General features: G+C 30.9%; 1 protein-coding gene across 3 annotated transcripts; it reads right to left on the bottom strand.

Annotated features, from left to right (window-relative positions):
- Positions 1–26,090, bottom strand: LOC107457378 (eukaryotic translation elongation factor 2). 3 transcript variants are annotated; one of them, XM_071178680.1, is made up of 14 exons: positions 26,054–26,090; positions 15,834–15,954; positions 13,670–13,884; positions 11,692–11,885; positions 10,962–11,170; positions 10,633–10,866; positions 9,699–9,951; positions 5,359–5,554; positions 2,162–2,420; positions 1,740–1,991; positions 1,436–1,645; positions 1,174–1,356; positions 951–1,083; positions 1–293 (listed from the first exon to the last, which is right to left on the bottom strand). In XM_071178680.1, the coding sequence occupies exons 2-14, from the start codon at positions 15,834–15,836 to the stop codon at positions 100–102; spliced, it is 2,535 nt and encodes an 844-aa protein (XP_071034781.1). In that variant the 5' UTR covers positions 15,837–15,954; positions 26,054–26,090; the 3' UTR covers positions 1–99. The 3 variants fall into 3 exon arrangements, with proteins under 3 accessions (XP_071034781.1, XP_015931017.1, XP_042907485.1); XM_016075531.3 differs by lacking the exon at positions 26,054–26,090 and adding an exon at positions 18,316–18,412; XM_043051551.2 differs by lacking the exon at positions 26,054–26,090 and having other exon boundaries at positions 15,767–15,888.
- Between the last annotated feature and the right edge of the window lie 393 nt (positions 26,091–26,483).

Genomic DNA, 26,483 nt, shown 5'->3' with positions numbered 1-26,483 from the left:
TTCTAGTCAGCACTTTATTTCTCGCAATTCACCAATCTTTACAAATAACAGCTGTCTAGTTTAGATTTTTTTGTTTTTTTTTTTAAATTAAGAGTCCATTTATAATTTATCTAGATATTGGTCAAGTTCTGGTAGTGATTCTTTTAATCCTTTACGCTTTCTTGTTTCCATGACAACAGTGTAAGGCCTGGATTTGCCATCCATGGGGTCTCCAGGAAGGATCTGCCAGTGATCAAATACACATTGTGGGAATGCTTGTCCACCAGTATTAGAGCGCAAATCTGCAGTAAATCCTGCAAAAGAACATGTAATTATTATATTTTGCAAATTAACCAAGCAAGTTTAAAGTTAGAAATCAACTTTTCCATGCATACTCCAATCTAAACCTCAGTAAGGCAGTGTTGCCTTAAATTAAGAATCATTTGAAGAATCTAGGCATTTTTTTTTTAATAAGTAGATTTTAAATAGTTTCATATTTCTAAAAATAACAGTAACTTTTTCATACTCATGAATCACTTAAATTTCAAAAATACTGTTTCAAAACCCACCTACAAACTTTAAAATTAAACTTATTAAACTTTCAATATTGTGATGAAAAATTTACTAATCATTCTTTCAAAGTTTACCCTGAGGCATATATTTTCCTCACTAAACCAACTTTCATAACAATTAAATATTTGTCTACTTTCAAAATTAATTTCGGACATTTAATCAACACTATCTTGTGCTTCTTTCAATAGCTTTGTGCTTATGATGTAAGGAGCAGATAACTTAGTCTACCTCAAACATAAAACTTGCAGGAAGATTATAACTTAGTGCTATTTGAAAGAATCTTTTTTTTAACCCTTAATTATGCAATAAGTATTCAAGATTAGATATGAACTAATTTTAGACAATGAATGTTAATTATTAAAAGCTACAATATAATGGATATGATTAATATAACTTACCAAAAGATTCATTTACAGGTAGGTAAGCTTTTACAATAAACATAGGAGTGCCTACAACTTGGGATTCTTCAAAAACATGACCTCTCCTTCTGTTCAATACACCGTAAATACCACCAACGGCAGATTCAGGACACTAATAAGACAAGATTGACGGGTTACATACGCAACAGAAATAGTAATATAAGACTACCCCAACAATGAGAAAAGTAACAAACAGAATTACTTGAATTTCCACCAAGTAGACAGGCTCCATCATACGAGGTTCAGCTGTTAACATAGCAGCGTAGAAGCAACGTCTAGCTGTGGGAATTATCTGACCACCGCCTCTGTGGATAGCATCAGCATGCAATGTAACATCATAAATATTAAATCTGACACCACGCATATTTTCTTCACACAACACACTCTAAAAGAAAAAGGGTGAAAAATTTGAGTCACAAAAATTGCCAAATGAAAAGAAACAAAAACTATATTTTAAAACTCACTTCTTTAGTTGCCCATTGGAATCCAGCTACTACACTATCCTTGATTTCATTTAGATATTGTACTCCCTTGGTTACATCTACTAGCAAGTTGGGTCCAGTGCCTTCAGGTCCAAAACACCAAATCTTTCTAGCTTCTGTTGCATCCCACTCGTACTTTTCTGCAAGGTATCGAGCCCTAGCCTTGAAATCATCCTTGGTGTTAACAGTGCCCTAAATATAAAGAAATATATAAGCATTAATTCAGCTGTTAACATAGAGGAATGAATTGAAAAAAATTGGTTTAGGTAAGCAAAGCTTAACATACTTTGTCGATATCTTCTGGGAGACCATCAGGCAATGGTGATGCTCTCATGAAAAGACGGTTGTGCTTATTAGGAGATTTAGATAAGCACATAATGCCAGATTCTGACTGTACACTTTCTCTGTAAGATACCACTGGGTCAGTCTTTTTAAGTGGAATGCAAGCATGATCTTCTTCTAAATCTTTTAAACAGATCTCTAAATGTAGTTCACCAGCTCCAGCAACAATGTGTTCACCAGACTCTTCAATGTGACACTGGAATAAAATTGAAAATAAGTATCAAGTTAGTACTTCTTTCCCACTGAACATGGGTAAAATTTAAACTAATTTAAAAAACACCTAGACTATAAGTGAAAACACAGTTAGACAGTAAGTACCAGAATATTTGTATATAAACGTGAAAAGAATAAACCACTGTTACTTACTTGCACCATAGGATCAGACTTAGCCAATCGTTTTAGACCTTCAACAAGTTTTGGCAGATCAGATGGATGCAATGGTTCTACAGCAACTCTGACAACAGGACTGACTGAGAATTTCATAACTCTCATGTTGTGAGCATCTTTAAATGTTGTAATAGTGCCAGTCTTTACAATATACTGATCAACACCTACTAAACCACAGATATTTCCGCAAGGTACATTTTCAATAGGTTCTACGTATCGTCCCATCATGAGTACAGTTCTGTGGAAAAAAATGTAGATGCATAAAAAATAGTAAATTACCTTTCGCATAGCTTATCTGGCATAAAAAATTTTAAATTTTATTGGCATTGCATTATATTATAAATTAATTGCTTCTTGATTTAACATTTTGAATTATAAATTAAACATACATATGCATGGCTGCCATCCTCTAGTTATAAAAATTTAAAAGATTCTAACTGCGTATTATTTACTAATAAATGTATAAAAAAGGTGGATTTTAACTATTTTCTTTTTAACAATTCCATTATAATATGAGCGTGGAAAAAAAAACATCTCTTTTTGGACAGTAGGATCCTGAAAAGGGACTTAAATAAACTCAAATTTTTTAAACAATTAATAACATCAATAAAATAAAGATATATGGTTTTCAATAGATTTGTAGGTACAGTAGAGAACCATTTATCCGGAAAAATTTTTCTTTGGTTTTCCCGCCATTTTAAACTGTGAAAAAATGCAGAAACTTGACTCATCCTTTAAGTTGAGTAGAGGAAGGGGAGAATTTCCATTTACCCAGAGAAACGTCATTTCTTCTCTGACCTTGAAAATCTGCTGATCGAAAGGAGGCAGGGAAGGGATGAATGTTTTATTTTCTCTGATTTTTGAGGGGGTGGGGAAAATGCATTGCACATGCATATCACTGAACAGAAGATGAAAGAGAAAAATATATTTTTCTATTTGACATCGATTAATAAAAATAAATATTTTTCTTTTGAATAAATTCTGATTCTATGGTATCATTTTCAGGTTTTTCTTGATGTGGAATCACATTTGCTTTCGTTAAAAATAGTGTTTTTATAAATAAAAATAATTTAAACATACGATTATTTTTTGAAGCAGATTGCAGTTTTGTTTTTCTGATTCCACGTTTGATTTTTTTTCACGATAAATTTTGCTCTTATAAATTCTTTTTATTCATAAATTTTATTAGGTTTTTCTTTATTCTTTTAATTCTGTTGATCTTGCCTTGTTCCAGGCTTTAATATTTATGTCGGTGCCTTTTTTAACGATCGTTTCGGGTTCGATAATTTTCGTTGCTTTGATTTAGATTAATAAGTTTTCCTTCTATTTTATCATTTCCCCCCGGTATAATTGGGTAAGAAATGTATTGCGTCATTTAATCATTGGTTTTATTTATATTAGTTAATTTAGGAATTGTAATCATTTTTAAAAAATAAATAAGAGAATTTTTTAAGCTTGTTTTTCTTGTCTTTTTTCTCTCTTACTTTAAAATGTGTTACACATTTTCCTTGTAATTCGTGTTCGATAAAACATCTATTAACAACACTTTTCGGTTGATCCAGAAAACCGGGAAATTCAGACATCCCGGATAGCGATGGTTCCAAGCATCCTGGATAAATGGTTCGCTACTGTATTTGCTTCAGATTATGTATTAGAGGTGAACTTGTTTGCAAAAGTGTATTTAATTTTTCAAGGTCCGCTGAGGCAATTAAGACATAAGAGCAAAATGCCTTATTAATATTCAAAGACTTTCCTGCTACTTTTGGTGTTTTATTCTGTTTAAGACTACTAGGCAAACCTTTTTTTTTTACTTCACTGAGAAAGAAGCTGAGAAAAGGATCCTACTGATCAAAAATTCGACCAAGAGACAGGGCATGTTTTAAAACTTTACACATTTCAATATCATAAAGTTGAAAGAATTTTAATTTTATCTTAGAACTAAATTCCAGATGGAAAAAAAAATCAATTACTGCCTGGTCAAGAGGAAAATTAATTTCAGAAATAGATTTCTGTGAAGCTAAACTAAGAAGATGACAAGGGCATCCAGTAATAATCAATTCATTTTGCACATCTTTCAAAAACTTTCGTGCACCATATTTTGACACTGATCATTACAGGTGTATTACCAGCACCAAAGGAAACATATTTCTGAAAGGGAAGGCCCATAGAACAGGCAACTTGTCTAATACACCATTCGCAGTATTAACCCCAGTACAGCCATCTTTAATAATAGTAAATGCTGAAACACAACTTTGAATTGATTCATCAAAAAATTTTACTACTAATGGATGGAGTTTTGAGTCAGTCATTTGCAATAAAAAAGGCAGCCTTTTTTAATTGATTTCTGCAGTTCATTGGTTATCTCATTTACTATAGCAGAGATCTTAGTTCTGCCACAACCAATTCTTTTTGCTATATCTGAAATGGGAATCTTTTTCAAGTTTTCCACTGATTCTACTAAAAAAGCTGTGAAGAGGCATTCAGCATTTGTTGAACCAAAAAGTTCTTTGTTCTTCTGGTGTTATTGGATTTTATAAAACACAAATCCTGATATTCAATTTTATACTACGTAAATAGGGATATACGAATCGCAATACATAAATTTTAAATCCAGATACAAAAGCCAATGTTTAATATTACAAAAGCAGCAACAATGGATTTTTAAAAAATGGTGTGAATGCGAATCACAATACTGGATTTTTCCAAGTGAGAGAATACAATGTGTAAAATTGATTTTAAAATTATGCCAATACTTAAAGTGCCGTATGAATTTTAAATATTGTGAATGCAAATTGCAACTTTTAAATGAGGTATAGATGAAATTCGTTGCTTGATATTTAATCTCATGAAGAATCGCAATATTAACAGATTCCAACACAGTTCCAAGTAATCAAAATGACCATAATTCGCCCAACAAAAAATTTAGATTCCGAAACTCACCGGATTACAAGTCTATTAATGTGCCGTGCCCTGCTTTTAGGTTTTGACCAGGACAGACTACACAAAAAACACGGAATTTAGCGGTATATCCACAACACTATCACCTCTGTTTTATGAAATTTTTTACAACTTTCAAACAAATAGATTTTTAAACTCAGAAAATATGTTTAAAATGTAAATAAGTATTTCTAATGCTTAAAAAATAGGCAAAATAATACACTGTCTTTTTTTTTTACCTCTGAATGTTCTTTTCAGCCAAGTCCTCTTTTTTGCCAGGAATGTAATTTGGTCCCATAATCCTTACTTTTTGACCAGAATTAGCTGTTCCAGAAAACACACGTCCAAAAGCATAAAATCTACCCTTATCAGATGTTGGTACCATCTTAGATATATACATCATAAGAGGACCATTGGGATCACAACCCTTGATAGCTGAAGAAAAGAAATTATAAATATTATTAAGCAAGTGACATAAGTTTCATTTGATAAGGAATGAGAAATACATTAAAAAAGGAAATAGATATTTTTTAATTTGATTAAATTTACTGCACTAGAATATAGAAATCTCAAATTTTAATTCTACAGATATTAAAGCTCCATTGCTTTGGAGAAGTGTATCATATAGTGGACTGGACGGAAGAGCCACTCTGGAATAGGTCTCAAAGTTGCGGCCTACGCTGATGACATTGATATAATTGGAAGGTCAGAAAGGCAGTGCTTTCACTACAGAGCGAGAATCTAGCATATTTTTCCTTTTTTCGCATTAAAAAATTACTAACGGGAGAAGTTCGTGCACTCTATTAATGAATTTCAAAATGAGCGAATCTCGTTAATTTTGGAAAAAATTTAGTCTTCTGTTATTTTAAATGAAATTTGTTTCACTTTTCTTCCTTGATTTTTCATTATTTTCAACATCGATCCTTGTTATCTAGCTTTCCTATTTACCAGTATTGTTAAGAACCAGTGTGAACAGCAGAACACAATGCCCCCCCCCCGAACTCCTTTCAGAACACATTTTTCTGCAACCACGTGTTAACCGTGGGGAAAGGTTTCTAGTNCGCAACCCTTTAATAATAAATTCCAGACAGTTTAAGGTAATAAATAATGTGTTGACATACAATTGTGTACTAATCTATTATTATAAAAACGATTATATTGATAATTAACATTTAGTGAGAAAAAAATTACCAACTGAAAAAACAAAGCTGGAAATTATATTTTCCCTCAGTTCACATAAGAGACAATTATTACTTGAAAAACTACCTGGTTTAGCAAATTAAAACTACTGAGAATATACATTAATATTTCATTACTTTTAATAAATAATGTTATGTGATTTATAGCAAATATGTCAGTAATATTACTTTTTAAATTACAGTAGGGAACCGATTATCCGGAACGGTCGGGACCATCGCTATTCCGGATAACTGACTTTTCCGGTTTTCTGAATCGCTACAAAAAGACGTTTTTTTTATTGTTAAATCCAACTAAAAAAAAATTTGGAAATAATCTTAAAAATAAGAAAAAACGATAAAGTAATACACTAATGATTATTTCCAAAATGATGGTAAGGTCTTTAAAAAAAGAAAGAAAAATCGTAAAAACTTATGAGGAAAAAAAAAAATTTTTTTTAAAAAGGCGAGAAAATTTATCGAATTTTGTTCCGGTTTTTTGGTTTTCTGATTTCCGGATAACGGGTTCTGTACTGTTTATTGGAGAAGAAAAACTTTAACAATGGACCGAATCATTATGTTCATATTATAGTCTAATCTAACTACAGCCCTCTGAAACATATCAATAACAGTGAAGTAGAAATATATAGTAACTCCTTAACATACAAAAATTGCTATTTTAGTTTGAAAAATTACATGACAATCAGCAACTGTTTAGATAATTGTTTTTTATTTGATAAGAATTCTGCATTTTATAGCATAAATAACACTAATTATCAATAAAATTTTGATGATGATCTTTTTCCCCCAAATTGTTTTTTTTAATTAAATCCCTTTTTAAGTATTGCTTTTGTTTGCTATATTTAGTCGTTAGTCCAACTTCAAACATCTTGTGACAAATCCTAATTTTCTTCTTTGCAAGCACAGAATGTAAGTTTTGAATATATTCTCTTCCAGTTTCTGTGATGTTGTAACACTTACATATACTAATAATCGTCGTTAGAAAAACAGTCACCTTTATAGTAACTAATTAAAAAAAAATTTTCTTCTTACAAGAATCGAGATAGTTTATCTTAAAATTGCGTGAATATGAATAACAATTATGGATTTTGAAATCACATGAATATGAAACTGGATATACGATTTTGAAAATGAGAAAATACAATCTGGGATATCGAATTTTTTAAACGCGTAAATACAAATCACGATTCATAATTTTTAGATCGCATAAATACGAATCATGATGCGTAATTTTTAGATTGCATAAATAAGCATTATGATGCATAACTTTTAGAATGCGTGAATGCGAATCCCAATGCCTTGCTTTAAAATCAAGTATAAATACGAAAATTAATGTTTGATATTATAAACCGCATGAGCAAATCTACACATTGAATTTTAAACTTGCGTGAATATGAATCGCTACATAGGTTTTCAAAAAGACATAAATACGAATCACAATATCGGATTTTTAAATCTCGTAAATAAGAATCGCAACGTACAATATTCAAATCGCGTGAATAAGAATCGCAACACGCAAATTTGAAAAGCTATGTTTGATATTAAAATCGTGTGAATAAGAATCGAGATATTAGCAGATGCCAGGCTTGGGACCTCTAAAAAGGCTTGTCAGAAGCCAGCGTCGTTTGAACTACGAAAATCGGATCTATCTGAAGGGCGGGAAAAAAAATTCGGAAAATCTTATCTGCTGCGTGTAAAAGGGGAGAAAATAGGTAAAATAAGTAAAAATGAGAAAGGATTGGTAGCTATGTAGTTCAAATTTTCTGCTTCTCTTTGAAAATCGGCGAATTTTCTGAAAAAGCGGAATACTTATTAAAAAAATTAAATTTTTAGAAAATCTGAATTTTTGATAAAAAAAGCTGAAAGTTAAGAGATACAAGTGAAAAAAACGGAAATCTGCTAAAAAGCGGAAAAATCTCATCCCTGCTTTCAGAACACATTTTTCTGCAACCACGTGTTAACCGTAGGTAAGGTTTCTAGTCCGTAATGGACAAATGAAAATGAAACAAATGTCGGTAGAAACGGTCAAAACAAAACAATATGCAACGGATACAGATTAAATACTAGCATGAAGTATGAACATAGAAATAACTTCACTATTCTATATAGTAGAAATAATTGAAAAGCCTATACTGGCAGGTGAAGAGGATAGGAAAGTGTGTGCACAACGCTACAAATTTACTCAGTGATTCTGAATACTTCAGCATCTGTTGTAAGGTCATTTAGCACCCTGAACTGAATTAAGACAAAATATTTTAACAGATTGACTGATAAGCACATTTGAGCAACCTAATGAGAATAGCTGATGAAAAAGTAGATATAGAACATTTTCCATGCGATGATGCAGCAAAAATATTCAATGCTTTAAAAATTAGAAGATGTTAAAAATTTATAATTAAAGAAATATTTTTCCAAGTCTATTCATGTTTTTTTTTCATTTTTAGAAATCTCACCTAACTTTTTGAAATCTCACCCAGCTTTTGGGAAAGGGTGAGAAATTCTCACCCACTTTCTTTCTGTAATGAAAACACTGGAAAGGGCTGTCAATTAGGCTTTTCGAGCTCTCGAAGTTGCTGCCACAAATGGGCCTCGTGTCTATTTACGAAGAAATTCATGGAACTTTCCTCCTCAACTGTAAATTAAAGTGCCCCTTTATGTATTAATGGTTATACCTTTGTAAGGGTTAATGAATTCAAATACCTTGGTACTGTTAACAATTAAAACATACTTAGAGCAGAAATCAACAATTGAGTTAAAATGGCTAACAAGTGTTTTTTGGACAGAGGACATTGACAGCAGACACTGGAAACCTTCGAAAGAAAGATCCTCAGAGCAATCTTTGGCGGCTGAGATGGCCAGGCCATCTATGGAGCATCCCTGAAAATAGCGCCATGAGAATCGACACCTTTAAGAACACCCCCCCCCAGGGGCCATGCCCCATTGGCAGATTCCGCACCAGGTGGCTTAATGACATTGAAAATGACCTGAAAACCCCGAAAGATTAGAAATTGTCAAGGATAGGAGGCTCTGGCATTTGCCAGCTGTTGAGGCAGCCAAGGCCTGCAAGGGGCTGTTGCGCTGACCTTAGATTTTATTTTATTTAAAAAAACAAACAACCTGGAACTGATCGCTTGATCTAAGGAATACACAGCTTTCAGTAAAGATACATTAAAATACTTATCTATCAAGAAACATTGAAATACTTATCTATTAAAGATTAAAATATTCAAATAAATAGATGACTTTTTTTAATTGCCCTTCATTACTTGTTTCAAAAAAAAATGTGCAATATGATAGGATATTTAAATTTTGATGCAAAAACGAAGAATTAATAATTACTCGATCTTATAAATTTCAAAATCAATTTTTTTAAAAAGCCATACCAACAGCTGCCTCATCATCATGAGGTCCTTCATACAGAAGCTCCATTCTGTATTTCTGAGCAGTGACAGGTGATGGAAGGTGAATGGCTATCATCTGAAGAAGAGCATCTCCAGCAGGCAACCAAGTTCTCATAACAACCTTCAACAAGTTTTTGCCATCCTTATCCTTATCATCTCCTTTCAGTACAACATTGATCTTTTCTAACAATGTGGCTATTTCTTCTGTTTTGTAATTCATGATAGCATTGAATACCTGCAATATTGCATTGACAAAAACTTCAGAATGTTAGATAATTTAAATTTAGTACTTAAACTCTAATTCAAGTACAATTATTTTTGGAACTCAATACAGTGTACCTCAAACATTTTATTCATTTTTAGGACATTTTGGTTTGTTCATTTTTTTTAAAATACCTGACTTAGTAAAATACATTTTTCTTCACCCTTATTACAAAAACTGTCCCTTCACATAAATTTAATTAACTTGGACATCGAAATACTGAAACAAATTGTAAAAAACAGATATAAGCAAAAGCAATCTACCTTAGAAGAGAATATTTAAATTAATTATAAAAAGCATTTGAATCATTAGTTTAAGAAAAAGGCATGAATTTTCATTTACTAGAATTTTTATTTACAGTAATAAAACGAATTCACGAATTCCCTTACTAAGATGTAATTTAATATAATAGTCTTATGCTAATATTAAATATGCTTGTTTGTCATTATTTCAAGTTAGTTTTAAATGGAGATTAAAATTTAAACTGATTTTATTCATCAATTTTTAAACTAATATTGCATTAAACTTACTGGATAAAAATACCATTTATCTTCGGACATTTTTATAAATTTTTTTAAAACATTTTTATAAACTAAAAGCACCTTGCTCTTTTCAATACTTAGAGAACTTCAAATAAAGTTATAGAACATTCACCTGGTAGATAGGATCTAAAACAAATTTGACAAAAGACCTAGTGTATCCTTCACCAGCTTTCTTAGCCCACTTTCTGGTAGTTGCATTGTAGAAATTTTCACCCCAAAGCCTGTTCATTAATTTCTCAACATCTATTTTAAATTTTTCAGCATACTTTTCAGCAATCTGTTTTAGGGTAAAAGCCCAACCATGAAGACCAGACCCAAAACCAACATTTCCTTTAGATGGATCCAGCTGTTAAAAAGAAAAATACAATGTAAATAAGGAAACTATAATACTGAGATTATCTTTTTACATCAGAAGAAAAAATAAACTTTTTTTGGACTTACATTGATATTGCCCATAGGTCCAGTTTCATCAGAATAAGTGGCAATTATAACGTTAACATTTTCAACAATTCTAGCAAAAGCTTGATACATGTCTTCAGGTTCCAATTGCAAAGTTAAGAGAGCTAAATCCATTTTATTCATGAACAATACTGGCTTAATACGTTCAGCAATTGCTTGTCTAAGGACAGTTTCAGTTTGTACACTTACACCTAGATAGACAATACAAAGTTTAAGAAATACTAAAACTCTAAATAGACACAATACTAGCATTCTGACTATGCTAGCAACAAAATATTGGTTAACTTGGCTGATTGTTGTTACTCAGATAAATCACTTATAGCTTATTCTTCCAATAAAATAATACAGAAAGTAAATCTATACTAGAAATTCTTCAGATTATAGAACAGAAATTAAATCCATATTAGAAATTCTTCAGATTTATTATAAGTCTGAATATTTAAATTTTCAATATAGATAAACAAGAACAAGGTTACTAAGAAGAAACCATAAAAAAGGGCTTACTTACTATTTTTAATTAGTACTTATAACAGAAATTTCAATATGATTTTAGAGATACGAAAAAAAAAACAAGCTTAGTAAATTTTTCCCAACACAACCTAAAATTTGATTAGCTAAATTTATACAAAGTAAATTTTTATTAGCCACAAACATAAGGCTAATTATTATTACAATAATGACATAAAGCAAAGAATGAAGTGAGGAATCTTACCACTAACACAATCAACAACCACAAGAGCACCATCAGTAACTCTCAAGGCAGCAGTAACTTCAGATGAAAAATCAACGTGACCAGGAGAATCTATCAGATTAATCAAAAAACCATTTTCATCTTTTTCTTTCTGTTGGTCATCTTTAATAAATAAAGAATCTTTCTCATCTAACTTGAAATATAATGATATGCCACTGAAAGAGAGACATTCTTTTACTAAAAGAATTAAAGATCCATAAAAAATACATAAGTACTCCAGGGGTGTTTGTGGGACCCCAAAAAATCCCCTGAAACTTTTACGGACTTACTACCGACATTTTGGAGTTTCGAGAAGGGGGGGGGGAGAAATGAAAAATTACAATTATGAAGTATTGAATGACCTAATTATAAAAGTTTGATNATTACCGCGAGAAATTCGCGCATTCTATAAATTAATTTCAAAATTCGCGAATTTCTCGCATTTTGGAAAAGGCTTCGAATTACGCCATTTAGAATAAAATCCGTTTCACTTTTCTTCCTTGATCTTTCATTATTTTCAACATCTGCCTCGTTATCTAGCTTCCCTATTTACCAGTATTGTTCAGAACCTTTTCCAACAACAGAACACAACCCCTTTCAGAACACATTTCTCCGCAACCGTGTTTACCGTAAGGTTTCTTCATGTAAGACGTTCAAATTTTTTATGCACTAATGTAAGATGGAAAAATATCTTGTAAAGGCAAAATCTTCTATGATGATGCAGCAAAAATATTCAATGCTTTAAAAAATAGAAGACATTAAAAATGTGTTTTAATTAAAAATATGATTTTTTTTCCAAGAGTTTGTGTTTTTTTAATTTTTAGAAATCTCATCCTGTTTCTGAGAAAGGGTGAGAAATTCTCACCCATTTTTTTTCTATGATGAAAAACACTGTTATCATTGCATATACTAATTTGATAATATTACTCAACTCAAGAAAGAACTACAAGAAAACTGGCAGAAGTTCTTTATAGAATAGTCGCAGATCGGTCCAAACGAGCGTTTGTCTTTCTAGAGGAGCCGCAGATTTTTTCCAACACGAGTTCTAACATTGCATATGGAAAGATTGCACACATGATACTGTACATAATGGTGAATTATTAAATGTATAAAAGAGTTACAAAAAAACGCAAAGTTGATTCAGAATGCCGTGTGTTCAATGACGAATGGATTTGGAAATTTTTCTTCACAATTGTAAAAGATAAACCAGTATGTCTTATCTGCAATGAAGCTGTAGCAGTTTTTAAATACAACATTAATAGACATTTTATAGCCAAGCACAAGAATGCCAACTATGAAGCAACGCCTGAATGTGAAAGACAAAATGCAAGAAGTATTTTTTAAGAATTATCAGGCCAACAAAGTTCCATCAAGATAAACAGTGTCCAAGAAGCGGCTATGCTTTGCAGCTATGCCTGCAAGTTACATTGTAGCATACGATATTGCTAAAAATAATAAATCTCTCAAGATGGGGAGTTTGTTAAACAATGTATGCTCCAAGTTTGATGTTTTAGGTCCAGACATAAAAAATGATATTGAGGTTGTAAGCTTATCGAGAAAAACAATGACTACTGGTATCGCTCTTAACATTAGAGTGGTTACTTATTGCTGTGTAGTAACAATTTCAATTCCAGATGCAGGAAAAGGTTGTCACGTCACTTTCTCTGCACTCATCAGATATACTCCCAAAAGCATAAGCCAACATAATTCAATGAACAGATCTTCAAACAGCACGATAAAAACTTAAGCTTTAATTAAAAATTTATAAGGAATATTTTTTAGCTAGTAAACTTTAGACAATGAAACTAAAATTCAATATTGAAATATTGGATAACTCTGAATTTGTTATTATGAATTAGTTTGTCCTTATAACTTAATCCCTTAGTTTTTCTTTTAAATCTGAAATTAAGACAAGCTGACAAGTTAAAACATGCTGAATACATAAACATTAAAAACTTACGTAGATTTAATGGTAATACATCGTTCTTGTTCATCTTTACGAGTGTCTGTAAATCTTGTTTCACCAGCCTTGGCACCAGCAATAATACCAGCCTTGGCAACTAAAGAGTCTGTTAAAGTTGATTTACCATGATCTACGTGAGCAATGACTGACATGTTCCGGATGTTCTTCTTCCGGTCCATGAGACCACGAATTTCGTCTACAGTAAAATTTACCTAAATAGAAAAAGATCAGAAATTTTAGGCAAGTAAAATATTTATAATAATTTACAAAATATGCTGCATATTTTCAACAATAGCAGTGAGAGTAAATGATACAATTTATCTTTCAAATTTTACATTGATAAATCAAACATGATAAAGGGATGTTTTAAATTCAGTGCCTGTTAGTGCCAAATACAATGGCTAAGAAGCCTAAATTCTTCAAAGCTTGCAAAAAAAAAATGTCTTACTGTCAAACGGGTACTGTCTTATGTTGTTAATCAGAAACTTATAGGTCATTGATACCAAAATCTTTCTTGACAATAGCCTACAAATTAACTTTTCTTAACCAAACAAGTTACATTTTTAAAGAATAAATTAATTTAAAAAACAAATGAGAATGATTAATTGATGGAATTGAGTCTGATTTTAATCCTCATTACAGTGGCCTGGGAGATATTTTAACTTCTCTACAAACGTGCCTTAAATGTTAATAAGTCAAAAAATTCTGGGAAAAAAACTATACAATTAAAATAATCTTTCCAAAACATTAAAAACTAAGACTGAAAACAGTAAGAAATAATGTTTTAAATATCAAAGCTAGGACCTGAATTTAAAGAAAACAAAATTAATAAATGTCAAAGCAGCAAAAATCTAATTAAATTAGTAACTTAAATATTATAATTAAAATATTTTGACACAATATGTCAATTTAAATATATTTATAATAGATAAGTAACCAAAATCCAAAAAAATAACTTGTTTTCATTTCTCTTCCAAAAAGAGTCATTTGTATTTCAATGCAATAAAAACCAATTATATCTCAGTCTACCTTTTACCTCTCATGTTAACCTGTTTCACATTATTTGCTGATTTTTAGGAATACTAATACTCAATTCAGATTTTAAAGTTAGGAATTATTTTAAACATTACTGATATAAATAAAAACTATTCCAAACTATATTGAGTACATTATTTGTAATTTATTACTTGCATTTTTAAAAAAACAGAAAAGTTTCATAAGACAGACAAAAAACAATGTTTGATTAAATATTTTATATTGTCAGCTGCTACATTAGAATATTTATATTTAAGACAAACATATGCCACTTGTCAAGTTTATCTTTTAACACCCCATCCAGTTATGAAATTTAAAATGCTGAAATGAAAGCTAAGCTTGACGTAATATGATAAAGAGAGAAAGCTTGTGAACTTTAAAGGAGGTACCATTCATAATAGAGACACCTGCTAGTACAGATAAAATTACTCATTAAGTACTTTCTCAAAAAGTTCAAGTACATAAAGGTAAAACATCATTAATATTAAAAATATGTAGGTCTCACTTTACTGTTAAGCAGAATAAATATATTAAATATATTATACCCAATTGAAGCATTGTCACAAAACAGAAAGTAGACTATTCCAGAGAGCAACACAAAGCAGCAGTGATAATAATAAACCTCGATATTGGAATTTTAAAATTTTCATTGAGATGTGGGTTATTATCTATGCCACATCAATTAACAAAATTTGTTTTTAAAACAAAAGGTTAACATCTCAGAATGTTAAAGAATTATATTGTTAATTAAAATTCATAGAGCAATTACGTGACATAAGTATTTAGTTTGTAGTGTCATTGACCAACAAAACAATGGCCCATATTAAAAATATGCCACGTACGTATCGGCGAGAGGAAGGAATTCATATTTTTATAACTTATATAAAGTAAATATTAACACTCTTTGAAATATATAACGACACAAATTAGAAGAATTGATTATTTATTACAACACGACAACAATTACATAACCAGGTCAATTTACTTAAGTAATATGGCGAATAAGAATTTGACAAGAACAATTTTGGCAAAATGATATAAAACACAGAAATATCATACCATTTTCTAATTTAAATTTATCTTATACAAGATATAATTAATGATTAAAACAGATTGTCATATTTACCATCTTGATTTAGTATTTCTTGACACTGTAGTAATAAATGAGAGAGAAAATCTGCCTACCGCGGTTAAAAGCGGATCATGAAGAAAGACCGGAAATTTCGGTTGCCAAACTGAAGTAAAATCTATGAAGAAAAATAAGAAAAACTTAAGACGCATTTCATCCACTTCTTTTGCGAAATAGAAATCTAATTTTTCTAAAATGAAATTGTTTAAAAAAATTAAAGGTTGAATTTTTCCAGGATCTAAAGTTTGGAGTAATTTGCCCTTTTGAGATTAAAGGTTTTATTACACTAAAACATTGAAAGTTAAATGTCAAATGCTTATAACTAAAGAGAACCAATAAGAATCAAACTACAGCAACTTTGGAACTGTTATCACCACTACGATTTTCACACACTTAATCTCGGGACAAGCATCTACCTGAAAAAGACCGCAAAAATCTTTCGATCTATAACAAATTGTTTTATTTTGAAAAAAAAAGTTCAAATTTTAAATAACATTTTTTTTCCCTAATAGAAAAATTCTGCTTTTGCCAGCGGAAGACGTTGTTGAGCCCCGAGTGCTATTAAAAACGGCGGCCATAACACAATTTTAGAAAAAAATCTTCTTTTTTGAAAAAAAAAATCTTATTTAATCTATTTTAAATTGCAATTTTACTGTCAGTTAATTCTAAAATCTATATCAATCCTAAATGTTGATTTGGGAAACATGCTAACAACATAAATTACAATTAATGCATTGAAAGTTAAAAAATAAAGACTGTTTGTTTAATTGATGTTAATATCACTTCAAGCATTCGACAAATATATNGACGGCGGCGCATGCGCTCTTGGGTATTGTCATCACTCTTTTCAATACAGGCACTCTAGCATAAACATTGAAATCTTTTTTTTTTTCGTTCTTTAGCAGTCGCCAAACAATTTTATAGACTCTTTTTAGTGGTTTCAGTTAGAGTTTTAGTGGTTTTAGAGTTTTAGGGACTTTCAGTTAGATTTTTAGATGTTTCATTTTCGATATTCAATTTTATTGATTTGCATTCAATGTGTCGCCATTTTGTTAAGAAACATTTTAAAAACGAAAATTTTTCGCATTATTATTTTTCCGACTATTCACTAAAATGCCCTGCAATGATTCGCTCTTTAACGAATTCACTAGTGTTTATTGTTGACTTTTTATTAATTCACCAATTCACTGATTGGTATTCTTTTATTCCTTATTCTTACTTTATTCACTAGGTGTAATTGAAATTGTTCCTGATGACAGTTTTCATGACGAAGTGACAAGCGTACTAGTAATAAATTGTTTAAGAAATATACTATCTTTAAAAAAAGAAAGAAAAAACACTTGAAATAAACTAAAAATTACCTCGCATAAAAGTACAAAACACATTTAAAAAAACCGGACAGTAATACCAAAATATTAAATGATTATTCCTATCAAATAACGTTTGGAAAAGATTACATCTTCTCTAGTCAGACTAATACTAGTATATAAAACTATATGTAATAAAATAAACAATTAAACATCTACGTGCAACGCCAAATACAACAATAATGGATAAGGATAAATCAGATGAGTTTAGAAGTTATCGAGCCTGCTTTTAGCAAATATTTTTAGAGATATAAAGTCTTACTTTTGTTTCCAGAAAAGTCTTTTAATAATTATTTTAAATTTATATCAAACAACAAAATAAGCAAAATATTGTAAAATTGTAAATGTTTCTTGTTCTAAAATCAAAATTTATTAATATTTAGGTATAATTATCTTTGGAATTAACCTTTTGGTCCTGTTTCTAAATAGTCCTAATTTCTCAAAAAATCAGCCGAAATTTGGTTGAAAAACTAAAATTTAAATTACATTTTGAGTCGAAATAGAAGTATGTTTTACTTAAAATACTGAGATTTGTATCAGTATATTCACATTATTTTAAGAGTGCGTTTGACACACAGACTCAATTGACACAAAATTTGAGCTCATGGTCATTTTCCAAGGGCACTCCTCCGCCTGTTTTTCTCTTGCATTCATTTTTTGAGAATATTGGCTTGTTGTTGGATGGTTTTCTGAACCATAAATTTCTACTGATCAACCATAAATATCTCCTCCCTGGAAAATACGGGTTACCCTAAGAATATATGATTAATAAAAAGTAACAAAATAACCTGTAAATATGTTTTTAAACCAAACAATACTTTAAAAAAAAGGAGGAATTAAATAAGTTAATGGCCCCGCCTTGCTCACTTGCTCCTTTCGGCTTTGTTTATACCGCTCGCAATTGAAATTCAGTAGTTCTAATTTATAACAAAATTAAAAAGTATTTTTCATACAAATTCTTATAAAAAGTTTTAACAGCAATTAAACAAGCTTTTTTATTCCTTTTTTTTTAAATTTTTTTTTTATTTAATTCTTATTTTAAACATTACTCATTTATTATTAGGCATATATTTTTAAAATCATAAAAAATATCGAGAAAATCAATGTCTTACCTTATTGTAAAGTTGTCGAATGAGTTAAAGAGATGAGAGATAAATATAACAATCGTTTTTATCTCAAATTCTAATCCTACTTTAGTTTCTTTGCATATTTTACTGTTCCTCAAANTTAGGCAGTCCCGAGCTTGCAGCGCTCCCTAGTGTAGAAAACACCATCCGTAGAAAGAATATTTTAAATTCATTAAATCGAAAATATTTATTAAAATTAAAGAAACTGTAATTCAGGGATTCAGACCTAAACTTTTCCAGGATTCAACAGAAAATACTTAACGAATTTAGTATTGTAAGAAATGAATTAATTTCTATAATACAAAAGAGAGGAGAGAGGGAGCAAATTTATTAAAAAAAAATGTTGCTGAATTGGCACAAAATAAGCTTAAATAGAATTTTTTTTTTGGGGGGGGGGACGTGGGATGAATGAGTGAATAAAACTTATGCTTATTTCGAGTCGAAAGACTACACAACAGTAAAAAATTTTTTAGTGAAATTTTTTAGCAAGACATTCAAGAGATGGTTAGAATTTTGGCTTCCATTTTCAGTTCTATTTAAATTAGAAAACTTTCTTATTTTATTAAAAGTCATATTGAAAACTAAAATTATTTTTGAATTATTTTTTTTTAAAGTAAAGTTAATTTTGCATTGAATAGAGAATTGACAACAACCTTTATTCCTTTTATCCACTGGGTACCATCATCAATTTTCCGTGCCCTGTGTTCCTTGGGACACTCGTCGATAACTTTTTAATTTCCAAAAATTCAAAGTTTGATTAACCTTACCCCCATTTTTCCTTTAAACACTTAATTTAAACAGCTGGTAAGGCATTGGGCCCATGTCCTTGAAGGGTTCGTGAGTTCGATCCTCCCCATTCCCCGTATAGTAAATGGTGACTGATACCCGTTAACTTTGTTGGGTCACAAAGTCTTCCATGTTCCCATAACAAATCAATACCTCTGGTTGTACTGAATTGGAGATTGATCGTTCTCCGGTTCAGGTAAAAATTACGATCTGTGAATGAATGAATGGATGTATGAACGTGTCTACCCTATAAACGAGCTGTGACTTGAATGTGTGAAAGTCGAATTATTGGCCACAGATGGCGCCATGGGAAAACAAGAAACAAGAAGCAAACCTTCTGCCTTAAATTCGTTTGGTTTCACCAAGCAGGCTTGCTGGTATTTGGCAAGTGGTATTAGAAATAACAATACAACACTTAAACTGTAAATAAATAAAGTACGTCTGTGATTCGCTGAGTCAATTTTTATTAAAAAAATCTTCGCTTTGTTATTTCATTGACTGATTTCTTTCTTCTTTTCAAAACTCTACGTTGCCAGTAAATTAGATTTTTTATTCAAATTGAGTTTTTATTCATTCTTGTTTTTGAGTACATAATGTTTTTTATTACATTTTATATCCATTCCATTGATTTTTTCCCTTTTCTAAAAGTAGGCAGCATAAATCAAAAAGCGCATTAGCGCAAAAATTATTTTTAATTATATATACATAAACTCTGGATTGTACTTGCAAATGATTGGCGGGAGAAGCTGAAGTAAACAAATTCTGAGAATATTATCAGCATGAATGCTTAAATATTCAAATTTCATTTTTTAATTTGTAAATTTAGCTCTTTCTTTTAAGAATTTTTGTGAATCCAAAAAGAATGGAAAAATAAGAAGAAGAAAAAAAAGGTAAGTTAATATGAGTAAAGTTTCAACTCTGTGGTTACACCCTTATTTTTAGAGAATAAAAAGGTTTTGTGAATAAAAATGTTCCAAAATTAATATACTGTTTGAAACAAAACACACACAAAAATTATAAAACTAGTAATAACAAAGAGGGGGAAAAACCGACGACTTTCTGTCTATAAATTTCATTGGAAAGTAGCCTTTATAACTAAAAATTAATATGTCTTTACGTCTAAAAAAATATATTGATTTTCTTCTCATAATATTTCCCATAAAGATTTTAGAGCAGATTAACATGTATGACATTATATTAATTTTAGTAATATCTACTAAAAAAGTTTTAATTACAGAATTTTGAAAGTAATTTGTTGTAATTCTTGTTCAGAAAATTCATTTCTAGTGATGTGTTGCAAATTTCACCTACCGTTATATAAAAAAAAGAGAAAGAAAAAGGTCAAGATTAATAGCTTCTTTTCCATATTACATTTGCTCCTGTTTTTTTAAAAATCAGATATGGTCCTCCTAGAGCATTGATTTCGCCCGTTATTTCTTTTCACTCAGGAACTTGTTTCTGAATGTAACATATACATTTTCTTCGCTCTGATTCAATAGTCCAGTAATTAGAGCACAAAAAAAAAATAAAAGTGTTTCTTTATAAAAGATAATACCCAAGATATTTTTTAAAAAAATACTATTATATAAATAATACCTTTAAATTAACCCAACTCTCATTGTAGGCTTTCCCTTTTTTTGAAGGAAATAGGGTGATTTTAGGGTGAGAATTGAATTTTTGTCTGAACGGACAATTGAGGCATTTTTTTTCTAATGTTATATTCCCCCCCCCTGAATTGAAAGAGACCAAACCCGAGATGATCGTACAAATAGTTTGGAAATTATAAGGATTTCAGGTACGAAAAAGTTCAAATTTGTATTTGTACTTAAATCATGTATTTACGCAGGGATGGCGAACCAATGGCACGCTACACAATATTTTTGGCACGCCACCGATCACAATTGTTATTGCACTATGAATTGTTATTACACAAATGTCACACACTATGAAGCATATGTAACAATTAAATTAAAATTCACAAAAAAAAATAATAAACAATTATTAATAAAAAAATTAACAATTAATGCTAAAAAAAACAATTAATAACCATAAAAAACAAGCTAACAATGAATAACTAGCAAAAAAATCAACAGTCCTGCTTAAAATAATATCTTACAACCTATAAGTTATTTGTTATTTAATCTGCAATAACAGAAGTCACTGCACAATAACAGTAACACTTGTTGTGCGCAATAACATTTAGTCGCAATAACAGTAACACTGATACTACTTTAAGTTGAATTACGCGTATAACTGAGACATTGCAAAATGTATTTTCTTTTCAATGTAAATAAAGAGTTTTAAGTTGATAGTATTTAGTATTATTATTTTCCCAATAATCATGAAGTCAAAATTATTTGACGGCACGTCTGTGATTTCATTAAACAATTTTTTAGAAAAAATGGCACGTTGGTGTATAAAGGTTCGCCACCCCTGTATTTACGAATCTGATATTGCTATCGAAAGAAATAAAAAATCGTTCCCTATGATTTTTTTACGCTGAATTGAATAAACAAGTCAATAGAACGAACAGTTTAGAAGTGGCAAGCGAATTCATGCATAATAATTACTGTTTTTTACATGATTTAGTATAGTTTTTACATTGCTATCTTGGGGCTATCTGAACATGTGAGAACATTTTTCGATGAAAGTTTTTCTACAGAATTGAATGAGATAAAATTTGAGTGGATAGAATAGTTTAGAAAATATGAAGGTTTTCTTCATAATACGTGCAATTCAAAAATAGTAAATTTCATACAAAAAAAAATTCATTTATACTTTTGAAATATCAGTCCTTATGATTCGCCTTTGTCTCACTCGATTAAATTAGATGAAATACATAGGAAACGGTACCTTACTTGTCTGTATAGTAATGTAAGATGTATAAATAATATGAGGTACAAAATCGTTCGTTTTGTACATAAAATTTTTAATCTTTCATCTTGTATATTTGTGAATAGAGATACGAACGAGAACTTGGAGAAGTATTATCGTCAAATACGGTTGCTCCACCTCCGATCACCGTCGAGGAAATATGAGAACCTAATTAGTTAGGTTCTCATTAGAAATATATTTCTCTGCGTAAAACTAACTAATCAGTAGGTTCTCATATTTCCTCGATGGTGATCGGAGGTGCGGCAACCCGGCAGCTGCATTCGGTGAGAATGTTCCTTGATTGCAAGTAATGTTTTTAGCAGGTCATTGGGACGCTATGGGAGCAACTGTAATTCGCGCAAGCACTAGCAGTTTATCCTACATACAGTTTCTAAATATTCATGCGCAAGTCTGTGGCCATCTCATTCAGTGTGAATGACCCTCAATTTTTCGCATGCGTTGTAAGCATTCCCTTGGTATGATGCATGTGATACGCATCTGCATCTCACTGCAGGTGATGCGCATATTCGATTGTAAGTCAATGCGATTCGCACATGTGCAAGCAGATTATCTTGCATGTAAGGAGTATTTTCGCAAAATGCGGTTACCACACCTCTGATCACCGTCGGTGAAATATGAGAACCTGATTTGTGAAACATATTTTTCCGTAAAAAACGCACTATTCAGATTCTTCTTATTTCCCACTGTTCAGATATCTAATACTTCGACGTTGATCGGAGGTAACCAACCATATTGAGTGAGAAAGCTTCTGCTGGTTTTTAAACATTCGCACGTGCGTCTAGGGCCATTGTATGCAGTTTGAATGCTCCTTGAAGACCATAGGTGATCGCAATGCTCGAATACGCCATCTGGGGAGTGGGGAGAAGACCATTTCTATGCCTTTGGCCTTTCCTTCTCCTCTTTTCAGTTGTATAGGAATATACTACGATATTTTTCCTTTCCTTAATATTTTTCGTATTTAACTATTAAAGATATTTTTTTAAATTTTCATGACGGTTTCCCTTAGAACTATGTTTACTGTAGTTTTCAGTTCCATATAGTTTCCTAACTTAGAGGATTTTAATCTATTTGAAAATCAAGACAGAAACTGAAATACTTCCTTCTTCCATGACTCTCCACACGCTAATGATGAAGGCATGCGAAATGTTGCCATAGGTAGAAACCTCTGTTCTACGCCACCTGTAGCCCATTCTGCTCGCCAATTCTCATTGGACGTGATTTTTTTCCCAAGCGAGTGAAAACTGAATTGATGGAAAATATCTCCCTTCGAAAAACTCGCCAATAATGTTCCTGTTGGCATGGGGAAAAAATCGCATCCACGGAGAATGGCCCATTTTTCTATAAACAGGGTCTCGGATAGGATTATAATTAATATCACAGCGGAAATAAAATCTAAGGTGGAATTTCACAACTACTTTAGAAGACCTTGATTTTGCTGATGACATGGTACTTATTTCATCCAAATGTACAGACCTTCAGCTTAAAACAGACAAATTCAACAAATATTCAAATAGCGTAGGTTTATTCATAAACAAGAAGAAAACTAAAGTAATGAGAATAAATCAAAAGAAAAATGACAAAATTAAAATCGAAAATCACGAAATAGATGACATTCAGTCATTTAGCTATTTAGGTTCTATTGTAGATAAAAAAAGGTGGAAGTAGAGAAGATATTAGACAGGGAATAATCAAAGCAATAACATGCTTTAAAGGATTACATAAATTTTGGAGAGAGTCAAATATTGAAATAAAGACAAAAATAGTTGTTTACAAAGCTATTGTTAGAGCAGTACTATTATATGGCGCAAAAACCTGGAAACAGACTAAGATCGAAATACAAAAATTAGAAACCTTTCAAAACAAATGTTTAAGATTTATTTTTAAAATTTTCTGGCCTTACAAAGTATCAAGTCAAAATCTATTAAAGAAAGCTAAAATAAAAACAATAGAAGATGAAATTAAAAAACGAAGATGGCAGAGCTGGCTCGGATATATCCTTAGAATGCCCAAAGAAAAAATTACATCTGTTGCGCTTACATTGGCCCCTGATGGTAAAAGAACAAGAGGAAGACCCGGACTTACCATCCAGCACATGTTTTTGGGCGAATTAAAAGAATGTAGAATATCTGGCTGGGAGGAAGCAAGATCTATTGCTAGAGACAGGAGGCGTTCGAGGGATATGCTTGAGGCCTTAAGTGCCCAAAGGCATGACGTAGAGGATAAGTAAGTAAGTAAGAAATAAAATCTAAGGTTAGCCATGTTTTGAGTGCTATCCTTCATTTGGCTATATTTGTCTGAAATAGCACCTTTTGTTATTTTTTGGGTAGCATCAAGGTTGAGGAGTCTTCATTTGTTGTTTGTTTCACTGAAAGTTAGACTGAAAGAATGCGTTTTATTAAAAACAATACTAGTATAATAATATTGGATGGGACGGTTTTTCAAGCTTATGCGCAAAAATCAATTGGAAGTAGTAACCCGGAAATCTTACGACGAATTTTAATCCTTAGTGCCATTTGCGCTTAGCTTTACACGGTCAACCATCCGTATAGTTTGGGAAAATACTCAATGCGTGTAATTCGAACATGCGATAGTACGAGAATGCGATTTGCGCATGCGGTAGAAGATGCATGCATACTGAGAAATCAGAAGAAGTGAGAATGGTTCTTAATAGAGCTAGAAAAGTCAACTGAGAGTGAGTGTGTTGTGCAGGGAGGAAACTGTCACGGCGGCGTCATTTCTATGCAGCCATGTTGGTTTCTTAGGTCAATATTTTTTTAGCACCAACTTTTTCTTCTTTTTTTTAAGCTTAGAAACACTAAATTTACTGAAACCAATTTCAAGACAAATAGTTTTTAAGTTGTTAAGGTTTTATGCATGCAAAATTGTAATAATGTCTATTTGGGAGTATGATGAAACTATCCGACCAAATGTATTATTGTTTCTAATGTATTTTTTACGTTGAGACCAAAACAAAGCCAATAGAACTCATAGTTCAGAAGGTTTAACAGTTTTCATGTATAAAAACTATGGTAAAGCATAATGCTGTTTGACAGGTAGACGGATGAAGTATGCTAAATGTATGCTAAATTCAATAAAGATTAAATCAAGTGCACAAAATTGGAAGTTAAAGTGGTTTTTATGCGTAAATGGGTATAAGTCAGGAACGATAATTTCCATACATTAAATCCTAATTAATTTAAAATTATCAGAATAAACGCTGATTTTCAGATTCTCTGAGAAACTCCATTGCCGAAGATATATTAAACTGTTTAGCTCTTATGAATTAATTCATAAGGAGATAATGTTTTAAATAACTTAACTTGATTGAAAACCCAATTAAGAGGAATTTAGAATTGATATAATATGTAATAAAAAATGTAAATTTTTATTTTATTGCAATTTATATTTTTCTAGAAAAGGAGGTATGAATTTGTTATTACTGTAAGTCTTTTCGATTATTAAGAATAAATATATTATGGGCAGGAAAAAAAAAGACCAAGAATTGAGAGAATCAGGGAACAAAGAAAAAGTTTTTATTTTCTAACTTATCTAACTTATCGTTTTTATTTTCTAATTTAGGAATCAAGATAGTACAAACGTGACAGAAAGAAAATTTGGCACTCTATGCAAAAAATAAATAAATGAAATTAAATGAAAATAAAGTAAAATAAAATCGCAGTCACATTAAAATAGTTAATTTTTACACAAAGCATTTGCACAATCAGTTTAGGGGGCGATAAATTAGAATTTGATTAAGAGCAATTATTGGCAAAACGTTACCAACTATGAGGAAACAGACAAGCATCATAAGAGCTCAACATGCTGAATTTAAAAAAAAAATCATAGAAATAAGAAAAATTCATAACGATTTCGCTATGTACGAAATTCGAATTTCAATCTGGAATAGCGCTACAGTTTAGTGTTTCTTTAACACAGTTTGTACAAAATATATGTAACTTACATGGATATTAGGGCCAAATATAAAGACATGATACTTTCAAACATTAAATTATTATACAATTATATTTTTGAAAATGCTTACTTTGAATGTATGACAAAAAACGATGTTATAATGGAGTGATCTAGCTTGATCGTAACCTACATACACATTTAGGCGATATTAAACACTGAACAAAGAGCTAGAAGAGCAAGAACATTTTGCTTGGTCATAAGGTGATTATGACAATTATTTTATTCCTGTCATTTATTTCCTTTATTAATTAGCTTATTTCTACTTTTGTTTTCATGTCGAAACAATTAAACTTATTATCCATATCCTCTCTTTTCTTTTCCGCCTTCTTTTTTAATTAAGTGAAGTCCTTATCGACTTATTTCTGCCCGGTTTAGGATGCTTTCCCATGCTATGATCACGTTATTATTGAATGCAAGGGATATTTCTGTTTCCGCCTATTTTGAGAATTACTTTAACATACTTTCCCGCTTAACTTTTGGCATTTAATTTCCGTTTACAC

This window comes from Parasteatoda tepidariorum, chromosome 3 (assembly GCF_043381705.1).
Source record: "Parasteatoda tepidariorum isolate YZ-2023 chromosome 3, CAS_Ptep_4.0, whole genome shotgun sequence".
NCBI lineage: Eukaryota > Metazoa > Arthropoda > Arachnida > Araneae > Theridiidae > Parasteatoda > Parasteatoda tepidariorum.
The sequence above is the reverse complement of the archived record's forward strand: the minus strand, read 5'-3'. Positions and strand labels throughout refer to the sequence as shown.